At 48.6% G+C, this 26,321-nt stretch overlaps 1 protein-coding gene and 1 pseudogene across 3 annotated transcripts in view; one reads left to right on the top strand and one right to left on the bottom strand.

Moving 5' to 3' along the window:
* Positions 1 to 26,321, top strand: part of LOC146183562 (uncharacterized) — a 196,957-nt gene that overhangs the window by 140,242 nt on the left and 30,394 nt on the right. For all 3 annotated transcript variants that reach the window (XM_084609149.1, XM_084609148.1, XM_084609146.1), the window contains 4 exons: positions 15,797 to 15,976; positions 16,715 to 16,890; positions 19,144 to 19,323; positions 20,074 to 20,173. In XM_084609149.1, the coding sequence (XP_084465275.1) occupies positions 15,797 to 15,976; positions 16,715 to 16,890; positions 19,144 to 19,323; positions 20,074 to 20,173 (636 nt within the window). The remainder of the gene's footprint in view (positions 1 to 15,796; positions 15,977 to 16,714; positions 16,891 to 19,143; positions 19,324 to 20,073; positions 20,174 to 26,321) is intronic.
* On the bottom strand, positions 1,567 to 5,579 carry LOC146183563 (uncharacterized; annotated as a pseudogene).

Here is a 26,321-nt window from a genome sequence, read left to right as displayed (position 1 = left end):
AAATCCTGCCAACCAATGCCAGGGCCTCCCATGTCGGAGTCGCCGCCGGAATCATCATCGGAGGCATCAGGCCCGACGTACGGTACTGCGTCGACGAAGCCGGCCTTGCGGAAACAGTTTCGCACGCAAGCGGTCGTCACCTCCGCCCAGGCCGCCTTCACCATCTCAAGGGCTGAATACAATGAAACTCGGAGCGGCAAGTTAGCGGCCGGACGGTCAGCGGCGATGAGCAAGCGCTGCACAATGCGGCGCCTATACGATGCCTTAAAGGAGCGTATTATATCCAAATCAAGAGGCTGCACTTTAGAAGTGGTATTGGGCGGCAGCAAAAGTACAGTCACTGCCGTCAGAGACGTTTGCACGTGGTGCGCTGAGCAATTGTCGAGCAACAGCAGCACGCACCTGCTTTGCCTCTGCATGCCGCGGTCAAACTCGCCCAGCCACTCTGCGAATAAATCCCGTGTCATCCAGGACTTAGTATTGTGCCTGTAGCGCATGGGTACATGGTTCCAAAAGCAACGTGGCTTCTTGGATTTTCCGATTACAAACGGCATGCGCCGGTCGCTGCCATTCATATTAGTGCACAGAAGAACTGTAACGTGCACTTTACTGTGTTTACCGCCAGCGTATGACTCCCCTTTCATGGAGTGCGTCGTCTGGAAGCATCTGATAAAATAATGCAGTTTCATCTGCGTTATACACTTCCTGCTCCGCGTAGCTTGCAATAATGGCTCGGTTTGTTGCAAGCCAATTGGCAACGTCCTGGTCACTTACCGAACGCGCCTCACCGACAATCGATTTAAAAACAATCCCATGCCGCACTTTGAACCGATGTAGCCAGCCATTGCCTGGGCAGAAGTCGAGAAAATCTAGTAGGAATGCGAAGTCTTTGGCTTTGCCCAGCATCATTGGTCCACTTATCGGAATGTTGCGAGCCCGTGCGTCGACGAACCACTTCAGCAGCGCATCCTCTATGTCCGCATAGGTGGCCTTCCGCAGGCGCTTTCTGTCCGCTGTGTTGGCGTCGGAGCTGGTGATCTTTTCCTTATTCTTCAGAATTGTCGAGATGGTTGATTTCGACACGCTGTACTTCTTCACCAGCTCGCAATTTTTAGCACCTTGAGACAGTTCCGTCACAATTGCTCGCTTCGTTGCCATGTCCAGTGCTTCTCGTTTCGTGACCGCTGGAGGCAGGCAATTCCCGTCCGCCATCCCGAATTATACGACTCAGGCCCGACAGACGAAGCGCTCACACCACACACATTAAAATGACAACAAAGCGCCGCAACTGACGGAGCATGTGTGCATGTGCGACAATCACGCGAGGCAAGCGAGGAAGTGCCTAAGGAATGGAACGGAACGGACACGCAGCGGGGCATGGTATGCAGCGGGGAGACCAATGAGAGGCATGGATGGATGGATGGATGGATGGATGGATGGATGTTGTGGCCTTCCCCTTTGTAACGGGTGGATATTACATTATAACAATATCCTGGCCTGGATCACTTTCACCTACTGCACACTAACACTTACAGGTACATAGATACAGATTAACATTTTCATCTACTATTTTGGTCGCACTATCTTCCACCACTCTCTCAAGCGGCACTTGGTCTTGGCCACCTCTTTGAATTGTCTTGCGTAATCAGAAGCGTCGCGTATACTGAAGCCAAGTGCCTGTGGGAGTGTAGTGCCCTCTGTCGGCGCTGGTGTGAGGCCCGCACAGTCGAGAACCAAGTGGTCGATAGTCTCCTCACTCACTGCGCACACTCTGCACACCGTACTTCGCACACCAGCATCGTAGCGCTGGCGATAGATCTGAGTTCGGAGGGCTCCGGCTCGTGCCTCGAAGAGGAGGCTGCTAGAGATGTCGTTGTCATAGAGGGGTTCCGCACAAATCTCTTGTTTGTGTTCTCTGTAGAGCTTAAGTGTGAACTTTCCCTCCATGGCCTTCCTCCAGCGCTCAGTTTCCACCTTTCGCACCTGAGTCTCAACAGCTCTCGCCCACTTTCGCTCCGTCTCCTCTTGTACGGGCTAAGAATAGAAACCGTACTTCCTGTGGAGTTGCTGCAGTCGCTTCGTCCATCTGGTGCGGATCCCATTACGGTGGACGTAATCAAACACTTGTCGCGCTAATCGGTGTGGATGCATGAGTCTCAGCCTGCCGTCATACGACGCCTTGCTTCGCGCTTCGCGCGCCTCAAAACTAGACCAACCAAGGTCGCCTTGAATTGCCTCATTTGCAACGTTCCCATGGCAGCCCGGAGCCAGCCTTCCAACAGTGCGTTGACTGCGTTCCAGCCATTCGCGGGTAGGTGCTGTAGAGCATACCACCGCATTGGCAAAGGTCAGGGCAGGGACGTGAACCACCTTCCACAGATCCCGCACCATAAGAAAACGGTTAAAGCCCCACAAGCATCTCCTGTGAAGGATGTTGCCAGCCCGCTGGGATGATCTTCTTAAATGTAACTCATGCCCAGCAGTATAGTCAGATTCAATCTCGAATGTCACTCCGAGGTAGCGGTACTCTGTAGCTTGAGGAAGCGGCACACCTTTTGACAACATCAGGGGACAGGAGGGCTCCGGCCCGGAAAAAGCAAGTACGGCCGATTTTTTGGCATTGAACTGCAACCCAAGAGGTGCCAGTGCTTCAGCACAATCGGTGATGAGGGCTTGCAGGTCTTCCGCGTCCCCTGCCAGCAGCACAATGTCGTCAGCAAACACCAACGCTGGCAACACTTGTCGTTCCCTGATGCCTTCGTTCATCCGCTCCACTATGAAGCCAACACCCGACGCCAGTAGTCGCCGCTCAACACTCGCCGTATATAGCATATATAACAAGGGTGACAGTGGGCAGCCCTGTTTCAGACCCCTACCCACTACCACCTCGCCCGACCAAATGCCATTGAGGGTGGCTTTCACCGTGTTGTTGGCATAGAGACGTCGGAGCATCTCTGTCCAGGGTCTGGGCATTCCACTTGTATCCAGATGTTGCAGCAGTTGTTCCTGGGGGACGCTGTCATAAGCCTTCGCTACGTCCAGGAAACAGCTCACCAGCCCTCTTGCCTCTTTACGCGCGATCTCTACGCATTGGCTTAAGACATACAGATTGTCTTCTAGGCGGCGGCCACGTCGGAACCCATTCTGCAACTCGGTTAAGTGGTTGCCCTCTTCCGCCCACCCGGTCATCCAAGCCTTCAGGACTTGCGCGAAGACCCTGTACAGCACGCTGGTAATAGTGAGAGGCCGATAGTCGCGCAAGAGACCGGCATCACCGCCCTTTTTTGGCAGCAGGATCACTCTGCCACGGCGCCAGTCTTCTGGAATAGGGCTGCCTGCCAGTATATCTGTGAAGATACCGGCAAGCTGTGCCCGCGCCTCATTGCCCAGGCTTTTCACGAGCCCCGCAGGGATGCCATCTAGCCCTTGAGCTGTGCGCGCGCTAATCCGGGCGATTGCTCTATCGATGGCTCCCAACGACACTGACCAGGTTTCTTCTTCCCTATTAGCCCTCCCTGGCTGCTCACAAGTTGGGGAACTCATGCAAGGTTCCTCAAGTGCTGGTGGTGCCGCGTATAACTTGCGTATATGCTCGGTCAATGCATGATGTAGATCAGCCGTCTTTGCCCCACTTGACTCGTCTCGGATTTCTGCCTGTGCCGGCCTGCCATCCTGTCGTGCCACATACATCCAGAATTTGGACGTTGCTCCCTTTCCAGCGCTCTTGATGTCCTGGAGCGTCTTATGGCTGGCTTCGGCTATTTTCCGCTGCGTAATGGCCTGCATTTCCCGCTTTCGAAGCAAATATTCTTGCCAACTTCCCTGAACATCTTCGCTGTCAGGATTCCTAACCGCCCGACGGTATTGTCGGTTGGCAAGACGACGGGCACACAGCGCTGCTCTAACCTCCCCATCCCACCAGTTTTTTCTACAGACCCCTCGACGCGCATTGGTTATCTTCACATGCTTCTGCATAATGCAGCGAAGTTCACTGATGTACTCTTCATACGAGGCTGCCTCTTCTCGGTGGGGGCTAAGCTCAAATTCGTGGGCCACTTGTTCATAGGCTGTAGCAGAGAGAAACTGTTTTGAGCCTTCACGTCGTTTAGGTTGTCGGTGCCATGGGGACGCTTTGAACTGCAGCATGAGACGATTGTGAACGCTCCCCAAGCTGTGTTGGCCTTCTTCGTCGATGTGAATGCTCTGGAGTGCACCGCAGAGTTTCCGCGACACGAGCCCATAGTCAATGGATGAACTCTGGCCTCGGGCACACCACGTAACTGTTCCCTCACAGTCGGCTCATAGATTTACTATTTCCAGCGATAACTCCTGGGCCAGTTCAAGCAGGAGAGTTCCGTTATGGTCGGAGTAGCCATCGAGTTCTTCAATGTGGCCATTAAAGTCACCCAATATCAGAACTTCCCGATTTGTACCCCAGCGTTCGATGTCATGCCTTATGCAGCGCAGGATGTTGGAGTTTTCATCACGTTGATTAGGGGAGACGCCTAGGTACGTCACGCATGCCATTACTGGCACTGCATGGATATAGCCTGACACCCAAGCGTGCTCCTCGCAGTCATCCGATAACGGTGTCCAGGAGCCTTCCTCCCGCCACAAAAACCCAACACCTCCTCCTTTTCGGGCCGAGCTGTCTCTGTTGCAGCCCGTCCAGTTCCAAAGTGAGTTGACCGGGGGCCTCTCCATGTCCCTTAGGTGTGTTTCAGCCACTCCAAACAGTGTTATCTCTTCCTGCTCCATTTCCTGGTATAATTCCTCCCACTTCGCTAAGCGCCTGCCACCATGTAGATTAAGGAATGCAACGTTCACCGCGTTCGGTTTCTGGCGCCGCCGGACTCTAATATTCTTGCCAGGTTTCTGCCGTCCTGTCATTTGACCTTCTTTGGCCTCTTCTGGCTTCAGTGGCTGCATCTCCCGACCATTCTGGCTGACCGTCCCCGTTGAGTAGGCCGTCTCGTCTGGGTGCAGCCTGTACCTGGGATGTTCTACGGCGACATTCTCATTCGCTCCATTAGTTTCACCAGATTCTGCAACATGCGTTGCACGGAGCGATCTGACCTCTGTCTCTGTGGGTCATTGGACTTCTGGTGGCTTGAATGTTGGGGAGTTGCACCACTGGCTGTCTCCTTGGCATAAGATTCGCTGGGGCTGTGTGGAAGCCTTCCTAAAAAAACACATGTCCTCCTTCCAAACTTGTTCGCTATTTCAGTAGCTGTTTCCTTTGAGTATAGCGGACCGTTCAAGCCTGTTTTCCGGACCTGGCCTGTTGTTTTTATGAACTCAGTCCGGGGGCCCAATTCCTTACATACCTCCTGGGCCAGGGAGTTCCAAAGCCTGCACTGCTCGTAGTAACCCTTGCCTTTTTCTCGCACTTCTGGCACGGCGAATACAATATAGAAGTGCTGGGGGTACTTCTCCTGCCATAGCTTCAGATGGTCCCTGAGAACTGTTTCCATGTTTTCAGGCTGGACCCCTAGTATAATATCCTGGAGGCCTGCGTGGATTGCTATGAGCCGCTGCTGTTCACTGGAGGATTCAAGTTTCCGCCCCACTTCTGTCATGGTCTCGGTTAGAGTAGCCCTGGCTTTGGTATAGAATGTAAGGCGACTGTCTTTATGGACTATGGTCAGAGCACCCGACTTTAGCCTATACGCGTTTTCATCTCCGGCCAGAAGGACTGAGCGCTGGGGACATTCTTGCAATGCACTACTCACTCGTCCTTTCCTTGTCTTAGTGTGTGAACTGTTGTGTTCACTTGCTTTTGTGTGCTGATGGTGTTGCTTATTTCCCCTTTCCATGGATATTGTGTTGCTTCCTGTCAGAGGTCCTGTCTGGGTTGAGTCTTCCTCTATAATTGAGGACTGATGGTTGCCCTTTTCATGTATCTATGCCTGGCTAGGCTCCGTTGACATTTGGGGACTCTCCTGGCTGTGCAGCAGGTTGGGATGCTCATGCAGCTCCTCCTGTGTCTGCCTTATATTTCCGGTGCTACCCACCGAGTGCTCTACCTTTTGGGGGGTACCCTGCAGGTTTGTGTTGTACTTAGCCTCTGTGTGGCACTGGTCGTTTTCAGCCTGATTGGTTTGGTCGCTTTTATCATTCCTTTGGCATTCAGCTATGCTGTCATCCTTAGCCTCGCCCTGCCGGGTAGTTTCCACCAACTGATTTACCATCTTCTGTAATATATCCAGTTGGTCCTGAAGTTCTTTGCGTGTGGTGATCTCCCTCTGTAGCTCTGTTCGCAGCGCTTGTACCTCATTGTCATCACGCTCGCGGTCTGCAATCATTCCCTGCAAGTGACTCACTTGAGCTTGCAGGTCTGTGCGCGCAGAGGTCTCTTTCTGGAGTTCTGATCGCAGTGCTTGGATCTCTCCGATACTCGCCTCTTGATCCAGTACGAGCCTGGTATTTAGGTCCTTCACTCGTTGCAGGCAGCTCTGCGCATCCCTGAGCGTCAGTGCTGCCACCTGTTGGCTCCTACCGTAGTTGCTTTCAACCGCCTATGGCCTCCGAGATTACCTATGCAAATCTCGGAGGCCACGAATCGTCACCGCCATACTGAATGCAGCGGCGCGCGCGTGCCACTGCGCATTCAGTCCGCCCGTGCAAACAGTACAACCGCTAGCGTATGGAGAGTCCTGCCTCCTGGCGTCCCGCGCCCCTGGCACGGCCGCTCAATGGAACAGCCAGGAAACGAAACGACGAAACTTCGAAGACTATGCCGGCGGCCGGCGCCGTGGAGACAGGCGAAGACGAGGGAATGGCGAGAGGAGAGGGGAGCGGAGTTGCGAGGAGGGGCGGCAGCGTGGCCTTGGAGGCCACACCACGCGCCGACACTCGTAGGCAGCGCCCGTCGGCGAGCAAAGGGTAACTCGTTTGCGAGGAGGATTGCGAAAACAGACCAAAAGTGATGGGAGCCCATCGTTATCTCGTATCGGGGCGCCGAGTTTACGCCGTCCATTCGCTGTAACCGATCGGCAGCGCTCATGGACGTTCGTTACACGTGCGATCTTGTGCCATGTAAGTAATGTATATTTTTGCGGTCACTCCGGTCTCGTTCATTATAAGTGAAAGTTCGTCTTAAGTGGGGCCGTTATAAGTGGGCTCGACTTATTTTCCTCAGTCCTTCCAGGTGCTCAGCAGCGCGCATGCCATCTGCAGTGCCCCAACAAAATTCCTCCAACACAACGAGGGCCTCTGCTGCTTCCTTCACAGTGCGAGGGGGCCGAGGCTGCTCCTCTCGTAGCCCCTCTTCCTCCTCCGAATCTTCGCCGTGCAGTGCGTCCCGGACAATTTCTTCCTCAGTTAGAGAGCCGGCTGTAGCAATGCAGTCATCAATGCTGATGTAATCGGCGAGTGTCACCACATCCGGCAGCACACCTCCGAAATCCGGGCAGTCATTTGCATTGTCGTCTGGCGACACTTCTGCCACTGTGTCATTGCATGGCTCAGGCAAAACGAAGCCACTGCGTCAAAAACAGTGATGGCGTGCCAGGCGTGTTCTAAACGTAGGCAAGAATGCTGACCGCGCTCAGAAGATCCACTTTGTACTGCTTACCAACTTCATTGCACAGTAGCATGCGTTCCAGCACGCGCCTGCGGTATTTAGTCTTCACATACTGAATTATACTTTGGTCCATGTAGGCCGATGTAGCGTTGGGCGGCAAAAAAACAACTTCCATGTTGTTCAGTCCGGTGGCACTGTTATGTGCACTACAGTTGTCAAGGACAATTAACACCGTGCGGTTCTTCGCGGAAAACTGTCGGTTTAACTTTTGTATCCAGCCGCGAAAAATTTCCGTTGTCATCCAGGCCTTTTTATTAGCCCGATACTCTACCGGAAGAGCAGGCACGTTCTTAAAGCACCGTGGCTTTTGTGCCTTTCCAATGACGACAAGCGGCAAGTGCTCTGCCGCTGTCATGTTTGTGGCTAAAAGAACGGTGACTCGTTCTTTACTTCTTTTTCCTCCGATGCAGGAATCTCCTTTCATTGTCACAGTCTTGTCAGGCAATGCCTTAAAGAAAAGTGCTGTTTCATCAGCATTAAAAATGTCATTTGGATCATATGCTGTGATATGTTCCAGCAGCTGAGCGTTCTTCCAGTTGTTGGCAACATCTTCGTTGATGGCACCTCTTTCGCCGCACACATCCTTGAAAACGAGACCATGTCTGTCTCTAAAGCGCGCACACTACCCTTCTGACACTTTGAATCCATCGATATGCATCATCAGTGCAAACCTCTCTGCCTGCGCCATGATAAGGGGTCCACTCAATGGGAGGTTTGCATCACGCGAGTTGACCACCTACCGAAGCAAGGCTTCTTCCAACTCCGGACGAGCTGCTGTTCGCAGACGCTTTCTTGATGCTTGGAACGTCTCGCTTTCGAACGCCTGAAGAATCTGTTCTTCATTTTTTACATATGTGCTTAATGTACTCCTTTTAATGTCATATTTTTTCATTGCTTCATGTTGGGAGAGCCCGTTCTTAAGGGCCCGCAAAATTTCCACTTTGGTAGCCAAGTCCTTGGCCTCGTAGCTCTTCGGCCGTTTCGCCGGTGTTGCCACCGGAGGCGAGTGCGGTGATACCAGCGCACAACAGAGAAGCAATGAGCCGCACTAAAGCGAGCAGTCTTCAATACAACAGCGTAGCGCACCGACAGCAGCAAAACGACAAAATGGCACCGCCAGTAACGTCGATAAAGTGAGCTAGAATGGGGTAGTGGGCTCACGGGGGCTCCTTCCCTGACACAGTGTATGTTATATGCACTAGGTGGCGCCACCGGAGACTTCAATGTAGCGCTCTGCTGGTTGAGGGGTTGCGTTTGTGCGACCGCGGCCTTCTCACTTTAGAAAAACGCAGCGTCTTCGTCCCCACTTTTTAGATTTGCGTGTGGCAGCTATGCAGAGGTTGGATATATTAGCAAGTTGTGCTACTACTGGTGTTATACGATAAGCTAAGAGGTTTCTAACTGCAAACGCGTGTCCGATTTCTCTCCGGCGTCCTTGGCGAAAAGTGAATTAACGTGCTTGTATGAAAATGACTGCGGCGCTCAATAGCCCCATTTTCTGACATTTGTGATTCACGGCCGCGATGATAAGAGTACAGACACACATAGGTTTGCGCGGGTAACGTGTAAAGCTGTATTCGTATTCCTAATAGGCCGCAGCTGTCAGCATCTTTTTGTCGCGCCTGCCTTCAGGATCGTGAATTTACTGTCGACGCTGTTTATGGAAGAAATGTGCATAAAAATTGCCACAAGTCATTACTGAACACATCTTAAAAGCTTGCAGTTGCGCATCTTCCATCCATTATCAGCAGTTTCATATCTGAGAATTTTCAGATAACTGCACAATTGCGAATTAGCTGTATTCGTGTAGACAGTGTTCTGATCGATAGAGAAGGACCTGACAGAGTGTGAAAACAAGCATTTAGTAGGCATCTCGGGTTGATGAACGTCCTTCCTTGACAAAAAGTACACCCATGTTAATCTTAACTGAGAGAGGCGAGGCATATATACAGTAAAAGCTCGTTAATTCGAACTCGTGGGGGACTGAAAAATTGTTCGAATTAAGCGGAGTTTGAATTAACGAGCGGGCGGCAAAAAAAAAAAAAAAAAAGATGGCCACTGCATTTGGCTGCTAGGGCCGAAGCCAAAATAGCCATATCTGGGATCGTTATCGAGGAATACGCACTACTACTCTTTGAGGTCGGCGATTGCGGGTATTAAAATCATGCGAGTCCAAACACCAAAGGAAGTAAAGATATCCAATCAATTTATGCGCCTGGAACTAATGATAAATGTACCCACGTGAGCGTCAGGCTTAATGATGAAATATGACACTATTTATGCTTCAAAAACATGTTTATTAACAAAAGAATAATGATCGAAGCATATCAACATGAAAAATAATCGGTGATTTGCATTTGTTTGCGCTTTCTTCGCCGCGACTCGAGAAGCATTGTCTGCAACTTGCCCAACATCTCCAGCGCAGCATCCGAATTCTCATCGGTGGAGAAATAGCGCGCAGCCAGATCGAGTCCCGATGCTGCTTCACATGCGCTCGGAGGAGGCAACGGATCGTCCTCTTTGTCGGACTCGTCGTCGCTGTCAGGCGTGCTCGCCGCGCGTGAGCCGTGCTGCTGACTGGACGCAGCCTCGATAATCTCGGCGTCAGTTAAAGGCCCCGTTGTCTCCACGCTGTTGTCTACGTCGACAAAGCTCTCGAAGTCCACACCCTCCGATAAAACAGCGTAGGCAGGGTCCAGCACGATGGAGCCATCATCTTGATCCACTTGAACATCTAAGTCGGCTGTGCAGCAGGCTTCTGTGGTTTCACTGAAGCTACTGAAGCCACACTTGCGGAAACAGTTGGCGATAGTGTCTGCCTTGACGGCGTTCCACGATGTTGCCAGCATGTGGCAAGCTCCGAGCAGGTTGACATCATACGGCTTCCCGCTTTCCATGCATACAAGAATCCGTTCTAGGAGGTGGCGCCTGTACAGAGTCTTTAGATTTTTAATAATCCCGAGGTCCATAGGCTGCAGCACAGCAGTAGTGTTTTTTGGCAAAAATGCCAGACGGATCGCTTTCAGTCCATTGATGTCACAATGCGCCGAACAGTTGTCGACGAACAAAAGAATATTTCTATTCTGTGCCGCGAACTTTCTGTCTAGTGTGCGCAACCAGTCCGTGAAGATTGCTCGCGTCATCCACGACTTCTTGTTAGAAGTGTACTCAACAGGGAGAGTCTTCACGCCTTTAAAGCAACGAGGCTTCGCTGCTTTGCCTATCACGAGCAAGCGGCACCGTTCCGTGCCCGTCACATTCGCGCACACTAGCACGGTAACTCTTTCCTTGCTGCGCTTTCCGCCCGAGCACGTATCACCTTTATAGCTCACAGTCTTGTTTGGGAGCAACTTAAAATAAAGTGCGGTTTCATCAGCATTGAAAACATCGCTGAGCGGGTAATCGGCAAGATATTCCTTCAATTCACCTGAGACCCAATTTTCGCAGGTTTCTTTGTCGACTGCGGCTGCCTCTCCGCAGACGTTCTTAAACGTCAGCCCGTGGCGGGCCTTAAAACGTGATAACCAGCCTTCCGATGCATTGAAGTCGCTGATGTCCATTTGGTTGGCGAAGTCCGCTGCCTTCGCAGCAATTATGGGTCCACTTAATGGAATATTCCTGCTGCGAACATCCTTTATCCACGTAATGACGGCAGTCTCGATCTCGGGGTGAGCCGACGTCCGTAGTCTTTTCCGCGAGGGCTCAATCTCCTTTTGGTAAGCATCGATGATAGAGTCCTTGTTCTTGATGTAGGTAGACAACGTGCTTTTTTTGATGCCATACTTTTCGGCAATCGCTGTCTTCGTTAAGAGACCACGTTCAACCGCCTGCAATATTTCAACTTTAGTCTTTAAATCCTTTGCCGAGTACTTTCCACGGCTCGCCATGATCGGCACAGTCGATGAGATGTCAGCGGCGAGATACCACACAAACGAGCAAACTCATGCAAAATGCGACAAGAAAAGACTACTCGTGCACTCCACCGATCGCAGCCGCCGCAGCGCAACGAAAACCTGAAAAGACTACTCGTGCACTAAGGAGGCGCTGGTACACTCCACCGATCGCAGCCGCCGCAGCGCAACGAAAACCTGAAACGGCTTGCTCCGGAGCATCGGCGGCGGCGGCGGCGGCGGCGCCCGCGCCACCCGCGCGTCAGAGAAACGCGCTTCTTTTCTTTTCTTTCTTTCCTCTTATCTTTGAACTCTCCTCTATCTGCACGCGGCAGCGGCAGGCCCGTGCACTTTCCTTTTCATCCTTCCCTCAGTCGCAACAACAACAACGCCGGAGGCTCCAGCAAGGAAATAGGCGGCTCGCCTCGTGCGTGCAAAAATGCGCGCTGCTTATTTATTCTCGTCGCTGTGCATATTAAAAAAAAAAAATTTCAATGCATTGTACTCGTTACGAGGCGACTTCTATTTACGAGAAACAATGTCGGCTGCCGGCTCCTAGTTCGAATTAACCGACGTGAGTACCGGTACGTTCGAATTATCGGGCGTTCCGGCCCATTGATATACATAGGGCTTTGCAGGGACCCGGGCATCAGTTCGAATTAACCGGCGGTTCGAATTAAGCGATTTCGAATTAACGAGCTTTTACTGTATATGTTTTAAGCATCCGATTTCTCGCTGGAGCGTGTCTTTTACTACTCCGAGTGCATCAGTTTATTTGCTGCCCGAATACAGTTCATGGCATGAAAAAAAAAAACTCAGTGAACATATATTTTCGAGAACGACTGTATACGGCGCAAATTTAAGACGACACAAGGAAGAAAACGAGAGCACATGCATGGTATCTTTTAATTTCTTATATGTTGTCTTTGCGCCGTATACAGTGTTTCTTGAAAATATGTTCACAGAGTGTTTTTCTTTCGTGCCATTAACTGCATTACGAACACAAAAAAGAAGAGGACACAACATGTGTCGTGTCCGTTTTTTGTTTTCTTGTGTTGTCATCTTTGCGCCGTGTGCAGTAGTTTTCAAGTCATGAATGATCGCCCCACAGGCCGTCATATTTTCGAGCTTGCTCAAGAAGCAGTAAAGCTGAACTGACAATAGCTGAGTCTCCATTGTCGCGGAAGTTTGTTCCGAGTAAGCTGTTTGCTCCTGGCGACGCCGCGTTAGCAGGCCTGTACAAGCTTCGCAATTCAATTTCATTAGACTCTATTTTGCAACATATACCTGTAAAATATTAGCCTATAATCACTTCAGCTATAATATGCTGGCTGTGGTCAACATGATATACCAGCGCATTCTTGACGCTTAGTAATGCATTGAATAAATTAGTTATTTCCTAACTACTGGTCCTCCTTTTTGTTCACATTCGTATTTGGCTTTGTGCTTCTCCTTGATGAAGCATGTCGACAATCCGGCTAGCTGGCCCTGCTTGCACGAATTCCCCTGGCTTATTGTTTCCACAAGGCCATAGAATAATATACAACTGAAAAACTAGGATGGTATACATGTAATTGATGTGATCAGGTCATCGTATGTTTATATCCATTAGGGAGGATTTATATTTGCTCCGATTATTTTCCAAGAGTCACATATCTTTCTATTCGTGCATGGCGCCTTTCCTGTAAGCGTGTCCGGCAGCCTAGCACAATGGTTTTGTCATTGTAGTGGCATCTTCGCATCAGAAGTCACAATTCGTTGGGGTCACATTGCCCACTGCAAAACAAAACCTCCGCAATGGCGAGAATACAGCAGCGAAGGCGAAAGCAGGCGAAGGCAAACGGCGCGCAGCGCCGCGCGCTGCTACATTGAAGGCGGCAGTGGCGGCCCCCTGCGGAGGCGCGCAGAACTAGAATCTGTTGACATAGGCGGCGTCATCGCAATGTATGGCGCCGGCTGAGGAGTGAGCCCACTACCCAATTCTAGCTCACTTTAACTTCGACTCGTGAAAAAACAAGAAAAAGCGCCCATCCAGCCACAAGTCGAGCCAAGTTGATTAATTGGTGTCCATGGCGATGCTGCTTTTGGGTATTGCTATTGCGCCGCGTTCGTCTTATTTTCGTTTTCAAGCCTCGGTAGCTGCCCGAAGTTGTCCGAATTATCCGTTGTGCGGTCAAATCTATCCGAATTAACGAGAGTTTCGTCCCATAGACTCCTATATATAATTCTGGAGACCAGGCGCGAAGGTCGATTTTCCAAATTAACGGGAGTCGAATTAACGAGCTTTTACTGTATATTACGTAATCCAAAGTGCGTCAAACAAATGTTTTTGCATGGGTCGTATTTTTTGTATTCTCGAGTAATTTGCAAACCCGCTTAATTCAAAGGTTTTTCATGGTCCCGATGACTTCAAATAAGCAATGCTTTGATGTACTTTAGAAATTTGTTAGCGTGTTCTGAACGAACACTTCTAGCCAAGCTTACTGTGGCACTGTTGTCATGTCTCTCTGTACGTGCATGAGTTGGATGTACAGTGTTGTGCAACTTTATTGAAACCATTCTGAAAAATCTCCTGCCTCAACCATAGGCTCGTTTACAGGGACGTGTAATTCCATCTCCTCAACGGTTGGGTCCCGCAACTTCTTTCTCCTCACTGGTTACCTCTCAGCGGGTTAAACGGCGAGTTACCGAAAGGTGTCTCTAAACCCAACCTAAAGGTAACATACACTCACTCAAGGCAGGAAATGATTACGGTGAAGGTAATTGATTAATGTTACCATTGTCATGCAATCACCTCGTGGCTCTGTTCAAGACTGGTCTAGCGGCTATTAAAAACACTACATATTGTAACCTAAAGGGGAACACTCCCCAGGAATGAGCTTGGTAGCTTATTGTAATGTTGCGTTAAAAAAATAAACGAAAAAACAAAAAGTTTGTATTACAGGATTCGAACAGATGTTTTAATCGCTTATTGCTGAGGTAAGTAGTGTCAATCCATTGCGCCACTGAAGCAACAAGTATGGCACGCTTTAAGCCCGCTATTATTTCTTTTTACAATATTTCCACTATCTGTTGCCAGGTGACGCCTGCTCAGAGGACCCTACCGTTGAGGGAACGGAATCACGCTACAGGGACACCGTTCTAAAAAAAATCCTTCTGCCTCAAGTGGAGGCTCTTTTGCGGTGAAACCATACTCAAAGCTTGCGCATTGTTGTCCCTTTTGTTATGTTGTAAGTTTGACAAAGATGCTTACGTGATTTGGCCACATATGACGCTAAACAAGGACCGTCTGCTACGAAACTGAAGAAGCGAAAAGCTCCAACACAGTTTCCTGCAAAGAGAAGTGGTGGCGCCATCTGGCATCGCTGGAGGGAAACGCCTCTAAGGTGTCGAGGCAAATGAGGCAGATTTGTTTAGTAATGCTAGGTGGCTGTATGAGGGCCCTTCGCCGATAACCTGGCGCTGGTGTCTTTTGTTCCCTCAGTCTCGTTGCAGATGGTCTGGTTTTGCATCATGCGCATCCAAATGCGGTACTTACCAATATCAAACTTAATACAGAACAAAAGGGACAACAATGCACAAGCTTTCTGCATGGTTTTACTGCAGATAGGAACCTCTGGTTGAGGAGAATTTTTCAAAACGGTTACAGAACACTGTATTATAGCTGACAGGATATTAGAATAGATTGAGTTGGTATACAGTGTTACTGGAACATTTTGAAAAATTCTCCCTCCTCAACCGTGGCTCATTTGCACTGAAACCATGCACAAAGCATGCGTGCTGTTGTCCCTTTGTTGTGTAGTAAGTCTTACAGTGGTTCTTACCTGGTTTGGTCCTGCATGATGACAAACTAGAACCGTATGTGACGAGACTGACGGAACGAATGATGCGAACTCAAATTTTCCATCGAAGAGCAGTGGTGGTGTCATCTAGCATCATTACACAAAACTAGCCATGAGCTTGCCATGAGCTTGCCATGCTCGCCTTTGCACTTTTGAATCGCGGCACTTTCATCGAGCATTGCCAGATGGTGCCACAGCTGCATATTGCTGGAAACTCGGCGTTGGCGTCTTTTTCTCCTCAATCTCAGTGCAGACAGTGCTTGGTTTCTTATCATGCGTGGTCAAACCAGATAAGCACCATGGGTAAACTTGCCTCGTGACAAAAGGGCCAACAAAGCACAAGCTTTGTGTGTGGCTTCAGTGCAAATGATCCTCTGGTTGAGGCTGGAGAATTTTTCAAAATTGTTCTGATAGAGTTGCAGAACACTGTATTTAGCTAATGAAATGTCACCGACTGCTTGGAAACCTGGCTCTTGTAGGATGCCCTGCCCAGACAATGTGGCACCTCAGTTAGCCCTGTGCCTGGCCCATGACTTTGGCTTAGTGACACACCTAGAATGGTGCCCATCGGGTTGCTGGCAGGTGGGGGAGGACAACTCTCCCCGGAGGCTGGGCCTGCTGGCACTCGCCTGCGGAGATGGCTACGCCCGTGTGCTCAGGTGGGGGGCCCGTGCTTTTTATCTCTCCTTTCATGCATAGCACAAGTAGCACTTCAAATGTGGCAGGTTACGGAGGGAGCTGACAGGCGCACATGTCAGACCAAGAAAAATGTGGACAATGTTGCATTACCAACCACGGTCTGTTTTGTGAGCTTGTGTGCACGCGCAGCTTGAATATGTGGGCTTTTATGTGGCTTTCTCATCTTCCTGTTTTTTCGTATCGGTGGGATGTGTGGGTGTGTGAGAGAGAGAGAGGGGGAAAGGGGCAGTTAGAACTAAGGTCAGTCATGTTTTTTAATGCACTTCTAAACTTTTTAACATGAAGGCTTTGGCAGAATTATAGCTTAGCCCTGCTACATTCACGGGAAAGCTGAAAACTGTGGGCATATGAAAAAAACACTATCCCTTCAATAATCGGCATGTGTCATGTCATCATCGTACTACTTGACTGGATTAAGAGGCAAGCATTATTACCCATTTATTTCTCGTATTGGCAGCATGGCATTAGTTTGTACCCTGTTGGTGAATGTGTACCTACCTTTCAAGATCCTTGAAGTGGAGAGATGAACTGCACACCACTGTTGTGTGTGTGTGACATCAAAAGGCAAACTCTGTTCTTAGATCTTGATGGCATCTGTTTCCTCATATCAGCCGGCAATGCCCGAACTTTTAAATTTGGTATTGGCATCTCGGCATAATCATGGCACCTTTGTTGGAAATGTACATTTTCCCTTGCAGCATTCCAGTTGCTGACGATTTGCAGACACCTGAGGGCAGGCATCCAGTGTACACAGGTGGTGGCTGCCATGCACGTCTTAGCATTCCACCGGGCCCACTCGGGACTGTTCCTTGCACCCGTGTGGCATGGGATGTTGCTCGAGGACACCGACGCATCGCTGCAGGGTTTGCTGATGGTTAGTCACTGGCTGCTCCCCTTGTTACGCTGTCCTCCGAGGGGAGTGCCAAGGCACAGGGTTTTTCTCAGTGCCTTATAGAAGACCTTGGGGTTCTCTCGAAACTAAAAAGATTTCGAAATCTTTGCTTTGTCCTGTGTTGTCACCCGGCCATTTTTCGAACATAGTGGGATCTGGAAAACTGTCTGAATATGCAGGCAATCTGAAAAATCTGTAAGCATCGGAAAATCTCTTTCCCGATGTGAAATTTACACTTGCCAATTTGCCAAAATTGCCAATTTCATTCTCTGCCATATTGTGCCAATGACCAACGATATTAGCAAGTACTTGTCATGTTTCCATCGTGCCTGAACTGCATCTACGACAAGCCTCACGCTCCCAACACCTTTTTCACAGCCTGCAGGTCAGTTATGATTCATGTAATGAACGGAAGAGTGGTTCTGTGCTACCTCACGTCACATACCCCATCTTTGTGTAATTAAGGACGCAGTTCGTATCCAGAGCAGTGGTGGCTCCGCCATGCCCAGCCGACTGAAAGAGCCCCGCCGTGGTGGTGCATTGGTTGGGGTGCTCGACAGCTGTGCCCAGGGATGATGGGGTCAAATCCTGGCTGCAGCAACCTCTTTTTGATGGAGGCAAAACCCAATGCACCTGTGTGCTGTGCGATGTCAAAGCAGGTGGTTGAAATTGCCGGAGCCCTTCACTACGGCATCTCTCATAGCCTTTTGTCGCTTTTGGGGCGTTAAACCCCATAAATACATTTCCGTAAGTGCTATCATATCCTTTGTTTCCTTGTTTAATTTCTTGTATTGAAGTCTGAGTGTAATTTTGTATTTTTTGCCCCTCCCCTCTACAATGCTTTTGTAAGCCCTGAGGGTGAAATAAATAACACCAAGCCGAGTGAGGGGGCATGCAGTGAGTGCACAGCTATGGTGACCCCCACCTTCTCTCTCTGCCCTATCCTGCTGGTGGCAACAGCACCCAAGGCATGAAGGACTTTCTTGCTGTTGTGTTATGAGTGTGACTGTGGTTGCCATGAGGGGCAACAGTGAAGCACAGAAGCTTCTATGTCATTATGTTTGCGTGCAAAATCCAGAACAATGTATTCCTGGATGGTGAAGAGCTGGTCCAAAAAATTTTACTTAAAATATTGGCCACTTAGTATGTACAAGTTCCTATGAGATGTGTAACGGTAGTGCAGCAATTATCTGTCTGGTACAGCATCTAAATACCATTTTGATTTGTTGGTTAGTCAAACCAGTCCTAGAGCTCCTGCGTAAGCTATAGGAACACTGAGGGCAACTCAGTGTGGCAGTAACTAACTCTGTGGCTCTCTGGCTATTGTGATATTTCACAAACAACAGAAGACCCGCTTATTGCTGCGAAAGTTAGCTGTAAGAATTTCTCCTACCACTCATTTCATGATTTCGACATCTGTAGCGGAGATTCCCCATTGGGAAGGGAATAGTAGTGTTGCCTCGGGAATACACCGTGTGAGCTTCAAAATCTGCACTCTACTATTGATTGTGAAAAGGGCCACAGGGAGGTGCGTGGCACCCATGTTTCAACTTTTTCACTTTTCCTTTCTGGTAGAAGCCCCACTTCTGGCAAAAGTGGCACCTTTCTTATTGGAATGCACTGATCTACATACAGGCCAAGTTTGGTTTGTCCTCGGCGTTTCTTTAAAGCATCTGTTGCGGCGGCCCCTCTTTGCTTGGAATCTTTCTTATTTCTGGCATTTTGCATGCTCTTATGCTTACTGTTTGTTTTATTCCTCATCCACATCTGTGATTGAATTTGCTGGTCAAGGGATGATTTTAGGTTTGTTTTGGGCAGAAACTAAAATGTCGTACATAATTGATTGCACAGGCAAGTTTTACATCAAAAAGTGATTGATACAATCAAGGTGTGGGACAGTGGCAAAGCTTCTTTTTTTATATATCTGCAAGCAAAATTTTACCCTTATAAGGCTGCTGTCAAGCAGTAATAGCAAATATGCTATAAAAGATGACCAGCATGAACGGAGTAAATGGTATTGCTACCTTCTCAATTTTGAGGGACTTGAGGTACTGTTGGAGGCACCTCTAGCGTTGGCTCTTGGTGGTCCCCAGCTTGTGGTCGGTGTGTGGGAGTCTTGTGCCAGTCAACATCCCATGTTTCAAAATAATTAGTCTGAGAGCATTGGTACAACTGAGGAGCTGTTTGCAGCACAGTGAGTGGGCAGCAAAACATGCTTGGACGTATTGCTTGCAGGGCAGGTGGGTATCTTCTACTTGGGGGAGCAGCCTTCACCCCTTTTGGCCTCGGGCGAGCCAGTGTGGGTGTGGCAGGCGCATCAAGGTTGTGTCATAGGACTTGGGTGGACGCTTCAGGGGCACCTCTGCACATCATTCACTGACAACACCGCCCAGGTCTGGGACATGGACAGGCTCGGTGAGTTGAGGGCTCTCTTGCCTGGCTGCAGGCAGCTATTCGAGGCTGTTGAAACCATGCTCGGTGAGGTTCCCTACACTGCCCAAGTGTCATTGTCTTTAAATGCTGTGTGGTGCCCCCTTTTTTGTTTAGCTTTGCTTTACTCGATGAAGCATTTTCTATGTGATTTCTGTTATCGCGCTTCTGCATTGACACAGTGTACGACTCCATTGCGCGTGCCTGTGACACTGACAGCCTTTAATCCAGTGCCCTCCCATTTTGTCCATCCTACCCTGTGTGGTTTCACATCTAGCACCCTCGCTGTGTTCTGCAATGTAAACTGTACCCTCCTGTGGCACTGTCCGCAATTAGGTCTTTTGATAATGGCTTGATGTGCAGTTGTGCACGAAAGTGGAGAGATCATGCGAGTTGACAAAACAGCATTTTTTGACAGTGCAGCAGCTGTGTCAAAGGTATGCATAGGGTTCCTCCTTATGCTTTCCAGATTCCCGAAGCATTGGCTCTTGCCACTTTCAGAATGGCTTGTGAAGCTTGAAACCAGCATGAAAATGACATAAAGCCCAAGTTGCATGCAAGCATTGTGCTGCATTGCATGGTCATTCAGAGAAATAAGCATGCTCCCACCAGGCACACCTTGCTATAACCGAATTTTATCAAAAATATGTTCACTATAAGGGGGGAAAGGTGTAGTCATCTATAGAAGATGAACTGGGACTTCAGTTTCACTTTACTCTACTCGTCAATTTTCAGGCATCGTTCCTGTGTCCATCTACAAGCAGTACCCCCACCGGCAACTGGCCATGTCCCCACACTGGGATCTCTCCTTCTTCTTCGGAGAGGAGCCAGTCGAGTGAGTTGCTTTCACTGCTTGGCCACTTTGTCATGCCCCGTTAACATTGCCGAAGGCATGCTGACTTGACATTTGAGAAGTGGAAAACGTCAAAGCCTAACTACATCTGAAAGCTGGATAATTTGCCCTTTGGTTCTACAGTAAAAGCTCGTTAATTCGAACTTCACGGGACCGGGAAAAAAATTTGAATTATCCAATGTTCAAATTATCGAATGGCCTCGAAAAAACTGACAAGAACTATTTGTACTACAGTAAATGTACTGTATTTAGTCGCGTAACGAACTAGCTCACATAATGAACCCACCCAGCCCCGATTTGTGCCTACGAATCTGAAAAAAATAGAACAAAATAAAGGCGGTAGTCATTAGCGTCCCTCCGTTTCGCAACACATTTCTTGGCAGTGTGCCAAGATGCTAAAAAAGATAAACGGCGATGTTTATTTTTTTACTTTAGCTCCAGCAGAAGGAGGGGGGGGGGGAAGCAAACTTGGCAAAGTGCCAGCGCTTGGTTGTGCAAGCCTCCTTTTCAGTACGTTTGCTTTATCATGCTATGAGTGACTGGGGCAGGCGCCCTCTACTGCCACTTCAAAAAGGCCGGCGTCATGATCGCAACTGACTCGCGTGCTTCCGTTGATGACTGATGGGTGGAAGGATGGATGGCTATCGCAAAAAAAAAAAAAAAAAAAGTTTAACCCATAGTGCCAGTCTGAGATCATAGCCTTTCATAGGCGTTGGCTGGGACCACGCCGACAGTACTTATCCCTATTTCCAAATTAACAGGGTTGGAATTAACGAGTATTTAGTTGCGAGCTACGGAGGTTGCACAAAAGAGAGAGCAGGCAGCCGCCGCCGCGGCCATGCTGGTCATGCACTGATCTTGCCGCGGCTGCCGTCCCCTCCCTCCAATGCCGCCGGCTGCTGCACCGGTCATGGCGCCTTTAAGTTTTACCCACTCTTACATGGTTTTATCTGGTTCCATCTTCTGTCCCTGTTTTGGACGTGCTCAGCCTCTAAATATGCCTTCCAATCGCGGAGGTGTTTCATTGCTTTTTTTTTTTTGCACGTAGTTTGAATTATCCGTAGCGGAACCGACTCGCGTTCGAATTAACAGGCTTTTTTATACACAGATCTCTATGGAGCTTGGCCGGACCAAGTAGTGTAGTTCGAATTATCAGAAAATTTTAATTATTGGGGTTTGAATTAACGAGCTTTCACTGTATTAGTGGATGAACACGGTTGTAATTTTTTTAGTTGGAGATAGTACTTTGAAGTGTCACAAACTCTCAATAATTAAAACTTGCTAGGGCATCCAGTTTGTTTGAACTCGAGCTTTGGTCTTATCAGCATCAGTTGCATTACAGTCGAACCTGGATAAAGCAAATTATTTCATGCAAACACTCAAAGTTCTGCTGACATTATGCGTGTAAAATGTATTTTTCATAACGAACTGAACATTGGATATAGTGAACTCTGAGCGCGTACGATTGGCTACCAAACAACTGCCAATGCGCTTCTGGGTTGGCTCCGGGTCGCCTCTGGGCTGCTGCGCTTCTGGGTTGGCTCCGGGTCGCCTCTGGGCTGCTGCGCTACCTGCCAGTGCTCCCATGAAACGTTGTTGCGCCTGTAGGAAAAACTAAAGAAAATGTATGGGCCTGCCTGAGCCTGACTGGGAGTGGCTTTAAATTCCGCGCCTTCTGCCAGCTGCTCCGCAGCATTCTTATTCGGTACCTGCCTACCGCGTGATCAAGAATGTGCAGCTCTGGACCTATCGCGCCTTGGATGATGGGAGTGAGAGAAGGCAGCATTTTCCGTGCCGCACCAGTCGCGTCCGCCATGCTTTCTTTGTGTTTGCATGTCGCTCTAGTGTGTTGCTGATATACTATATGACTTCATCCATACCTATGTTGTCTATATTTCCTCAAGATGACAACAAAGCAGCGGCAAGCTCTTCCGCTTCCCATCAAGCTTGAGATAATTTGCCATGTTCAGCTTGGCGAAAAAATGTGAGACGTCGCGGCGTATCTTAAAAATCCAAGAAGCACATTGAGCACCATCCTGAAAAACAAGTTCGCCATCAGAGACAATGCACAGAATAGCCCAGAAGCATCGCCTCCGCAAGGTTGCTTACAGTGGTGGAACTGCTGCGCCAATTGCACCAAACTGCGCCCAATCAGAAATCCTACTACATGCTGCTACAAAATCGATTTTATGCCTACTTCTGCGCCACGCCTGCGCCGAAAGTCGAAACCGAACTGTCGCGAAACCAAAGTTGACATCTACATACCTGCCAACTCTCCCGAATTTTGATTACATCTCCAGATTGTACGGACGCGACTTCAAATCTCCCGAAAAGAGACTGCCACAACCTGGCATTTTTTTTCTAATTTTTTATTTGTTTTTACCTGCGCTATAGCTGTAATTCCTTATTGTGCTATATAGCCATGCCGGAAAGCAGTGCGGGAGCAGTTAGTCACCAGTATGCAGCTTGAATCGACGACACCATCACGAACACGAGCAACCGACGTGTGCTGTCGTGGACCAGCACGAGGAGTCAGACGCTTTCACGAGCCTATATACCGTATTTACACGACTGTAATTCGACTGGAATGTAAGTCGACCCCCCAAATTGCATGTTCCAAAAACCGCTGAAACACTGACAGATAGAAAGAGACAAACACGCAGTTTTTTTTTTTCTATTTGTCCATGTTCTAGTGCTGTTTTAACATAATGTTCAACCAACTAGCCCAACCGAGCCACTTTGGAAAAAATATTGCCTGTCTATACTATTCGTCTCCACTTCAAATCGCGTACGTAATTTGGTGATGTATGCGGCAAGCTTAGCCTCAAGCTCTGGATAGCATACCAACTGTATCCCTAGGAAGCCTCTTCACTTGGCGTTGAAAATTTTGTCTCACTGTCACTACTATTCCCGCATAACCCGGTTAGAACCTTCCCACAACACAGATCTTTCTTCGGCACAAGTGATAAACGTCTTCTTGGACGCCGCGCGGAACTAGCACCGAATGCATTTTGGACTGAAGAGCTTATGACAAAGCATGTGCCTGGTCATAAATTTAAAAGTGCGAACATGCAAACCACGCAAAAACTCAACGAATGATCGGTGTCGGCTCTTCCATCAACCATCAATGCTCCCTGGAAGTGCTGTGTCACGTGGCCTGACGAGACTGATGCACAAAAAGTGAGCGTCGCCGCAATTTGAAAAGTGGCTCTTGCGTAAGCAACAGACACTCCCGCAGGTGCAGTTCATTCTGCGCAGTAAAAGTTTGAAAAGAAAAATTCTGCCCGAGAAGCACGCACAGTAACCTAATTTTGCACTTGAAGCCGTAGAGCAAATAAATTTGCCGTATCCTCACTGATAGTTTTTATCTTGCTCTTATTAAGGATGTCATGCTTTGTTTTCGATTTTAAGTCCCCTCCCCCCCACACACTTCTGATTTTCGAATTTTAAAAAAGGGGTTGGCTTACAACCGTGTAAATACGGTACTTGGAAGAGTTTCTGACGATGCAACAACAGTGGAATCAGTTCAAAATAAACTAGTGGGCTGCCACTCTCACCTCTTGCTAATGTTGTCAGCCTCAATAATTTTCTAATTGCTAAACTAAAAAAAAAAAAAAATGACCCGCAGGTGGCACTTGTTAAAGCAGGCGTTTGTGTGTACTGTGCGGCACCACGGACCCCAAGCACCCACCCAGACAAGCCGTGCGTGGCATCGTCATGTCTGGGGAAAAGGGGATCCTGGTGGTTGAGCCGATGCCGAGGTTTTGGACCTTTAAGGCCCCTCGGCGGAGGCAACACACCACTTTGGCCCATGCTTCCCATAGAGGGCACCTCTGGGCTGACCCACCCGGGGCAAATCGGCAGTCGCCTTTTCGTGTCCTCCCCTGCAGCTTTTACTTTTCTATCTTCTTTCCTATAACACTCCTGTCTCCTCCTTTCTTCTTGGATTTTTCCTACTTCTAGGCGGCGAGGGTTAACCTCGTGTGGCTATCTACCCTGAGTTATGCTGTATTAGGTTATAGTTATGGTGTACAGCTGGCGTGGGCAGGACTTGCCAGTTTCTGTCTCGTCCCCTCGTTGGGCTCCATGGTAGGTGCTGGCACCACAGCCAAACATTATACTTTTTTTTATGGCATCTAAACTCTTTAATCCAGATCATCCTCCTTTTAAAAGAGGGTGCACCGAGACCATCATGTTTTTTTTTCAAAGAACATAAACAACTTTCCTCGTTTCCACATGATCCACAGTGACCACGAGGAAATAACTGCATGACTTGTGTCCCCATTTGTTGTTTCACGAACATTGACTGAGGCCTTTGGCCAGGGTTATAAGATAGAGAAACTTGGAAACGGTGACCAGCTGTTAGAATTAATCTACAATCATCGGTATCAGAAGCTAAGTGCAGTCAAATCATTTGGAGAAATAGCAATTACAATTAGCCCGCACCGATCAATAAACACTGTCTGAGGAGTCATCTCTCTGATGATGACCTTAGGTATGTGAGCGATCAAGAACTACTTGAAGGCCTGAAGGAACAAAATGCCACATATGTTTACCGGATAAAGATCAGACGAGACAACAAAGAGATAGAAACAAAGCATATTGTACTCACCTTTGCTGCAAGCACTCTCCCAGAATCTGTCGAAGTAGGCTACACAAAGATAAAACTCAGGCCCTACATCCCAAACCCACGTAGATGCTATAACTGCCAATGGTATGGCCACAGCTCACAAAGCTGCCGTGTCCAACTCACCTGCACCAAATGTGCTTTCCACAATCACCCTACAGATACCTGTGATGTTGAACCACACCTTTGTACAAACTGTCAAGGCAATCATCCTGCTTACTCGCGGTCATGCCCAGCATGGAAAAAAGAAAAGGAAGTAATCCCTCTGAAAGTTACGGAAAATATAACTTAAGGGGAAGCATGAAAGAGACTTTCATTGCCAGTAAAGCCTTCCTACTGCGCTGTGACAGAGTAGGGCGCGGAGTCACAGCAGTCATCGGCAGCTGCCCAGGTAACACACAGTGAGGCCGGGGCAGCGCCATCCGCGCCCTTCGTGGACACAGCTAGTGCTGCTCCACCACCCACAAAACAAGCTGTGCGGACCTCCAGGTCAGCCGGCTCCAAGGCTTTGGCTCATGAGGCAAGGTCTAAAACAGATAAGCCTGTGCCTTCTGCACAGTTGTCCACTGCATCTGAGGATGCGATGGACACTTCACCCTGGCTGCCTAGGCGGCAAAGCTCCCTTGAGAAGAGAAAAAGGGAGTAAATCCCCAAACAGGTCCAAAGGACCTACAATCTTAGGCTTTTAAACTTTATCCCCAACAGTATTTTAAACATGGCTGTTTAAATTCATTGGAATTGTCGAGTACTTTTAAATAATTACAGTGATGTAACAGACGTCTTAAATTAATTTTCTCCTGTAGCGATGTGTCTCCAAGAGACAAACTTTGGACCGCAACAAAAACACATTTATAAAAAATAATCAGGTTTTTCGTTGTGATCGCAAGCAGTCACTCTCTTAATATTTCCAAAACATGTTTGATTTCGTTCCATCGTCGGCAGATGCATACTCCTTCTAAATAGGCTCTTTTTGGTTCTGAAGTGTCGTCCGTCTCTTCCTGTAAGTACTTGGGTAACGCAAAGCCGAACATGGTCATCTCATGTCATGTACATCGCTAACGAGGCTAATCATACCCTTGGTTTCATACGGCGCAATCTACGTTTTGCCACCTCATCCATCAAATCATTAGCATACATAACTTTTGTCCGTCCTAAACTAGAATATGCTTCGTGAATATGGGATCCTCACCTGTCTAACCTTTCTTTAACCTTAGAAAAAATACAAAATCGTGCTATCCGTTTCATTTATTCTGATTATGCATACTACACTAGTGTGTCTGCTTTGAAATCTAGAGCCAATTTACCTAGCCTAAAACCCGACGGAAAATTTCTCGAGTGTGCCTCTTTCATATGTTTTATCATTCATCTTTAGGAGAATCAGTCATATCACCTGCTTATCGCCTCTCAAGCCGTATTAATCACCATAAGACCATCTATGCCCCCTCCGCAAGAACTACCGCTCATTCTCAATCTTTTTTCGTCATGTCATCCCAGAACTGCAAT

This window comes from Amblyomma maculatum, chromosome 7 (assembly GCF_055883805.1).
Source record: "Amblyomma maculatum isolate TAMU_Amacu chromosome 7, ASM5588380v1, whole genome shotgun sequence".
Lineage (NCBI taxonomy): Eukaryota > Metazoa > Arthropoda > Arachnida > Ixodida > Ixodidae > Amblyomma > Amblyomma maculatum.
This window is presented reverse-complemented; position numbering and strand designations above follow the sequence as displayed.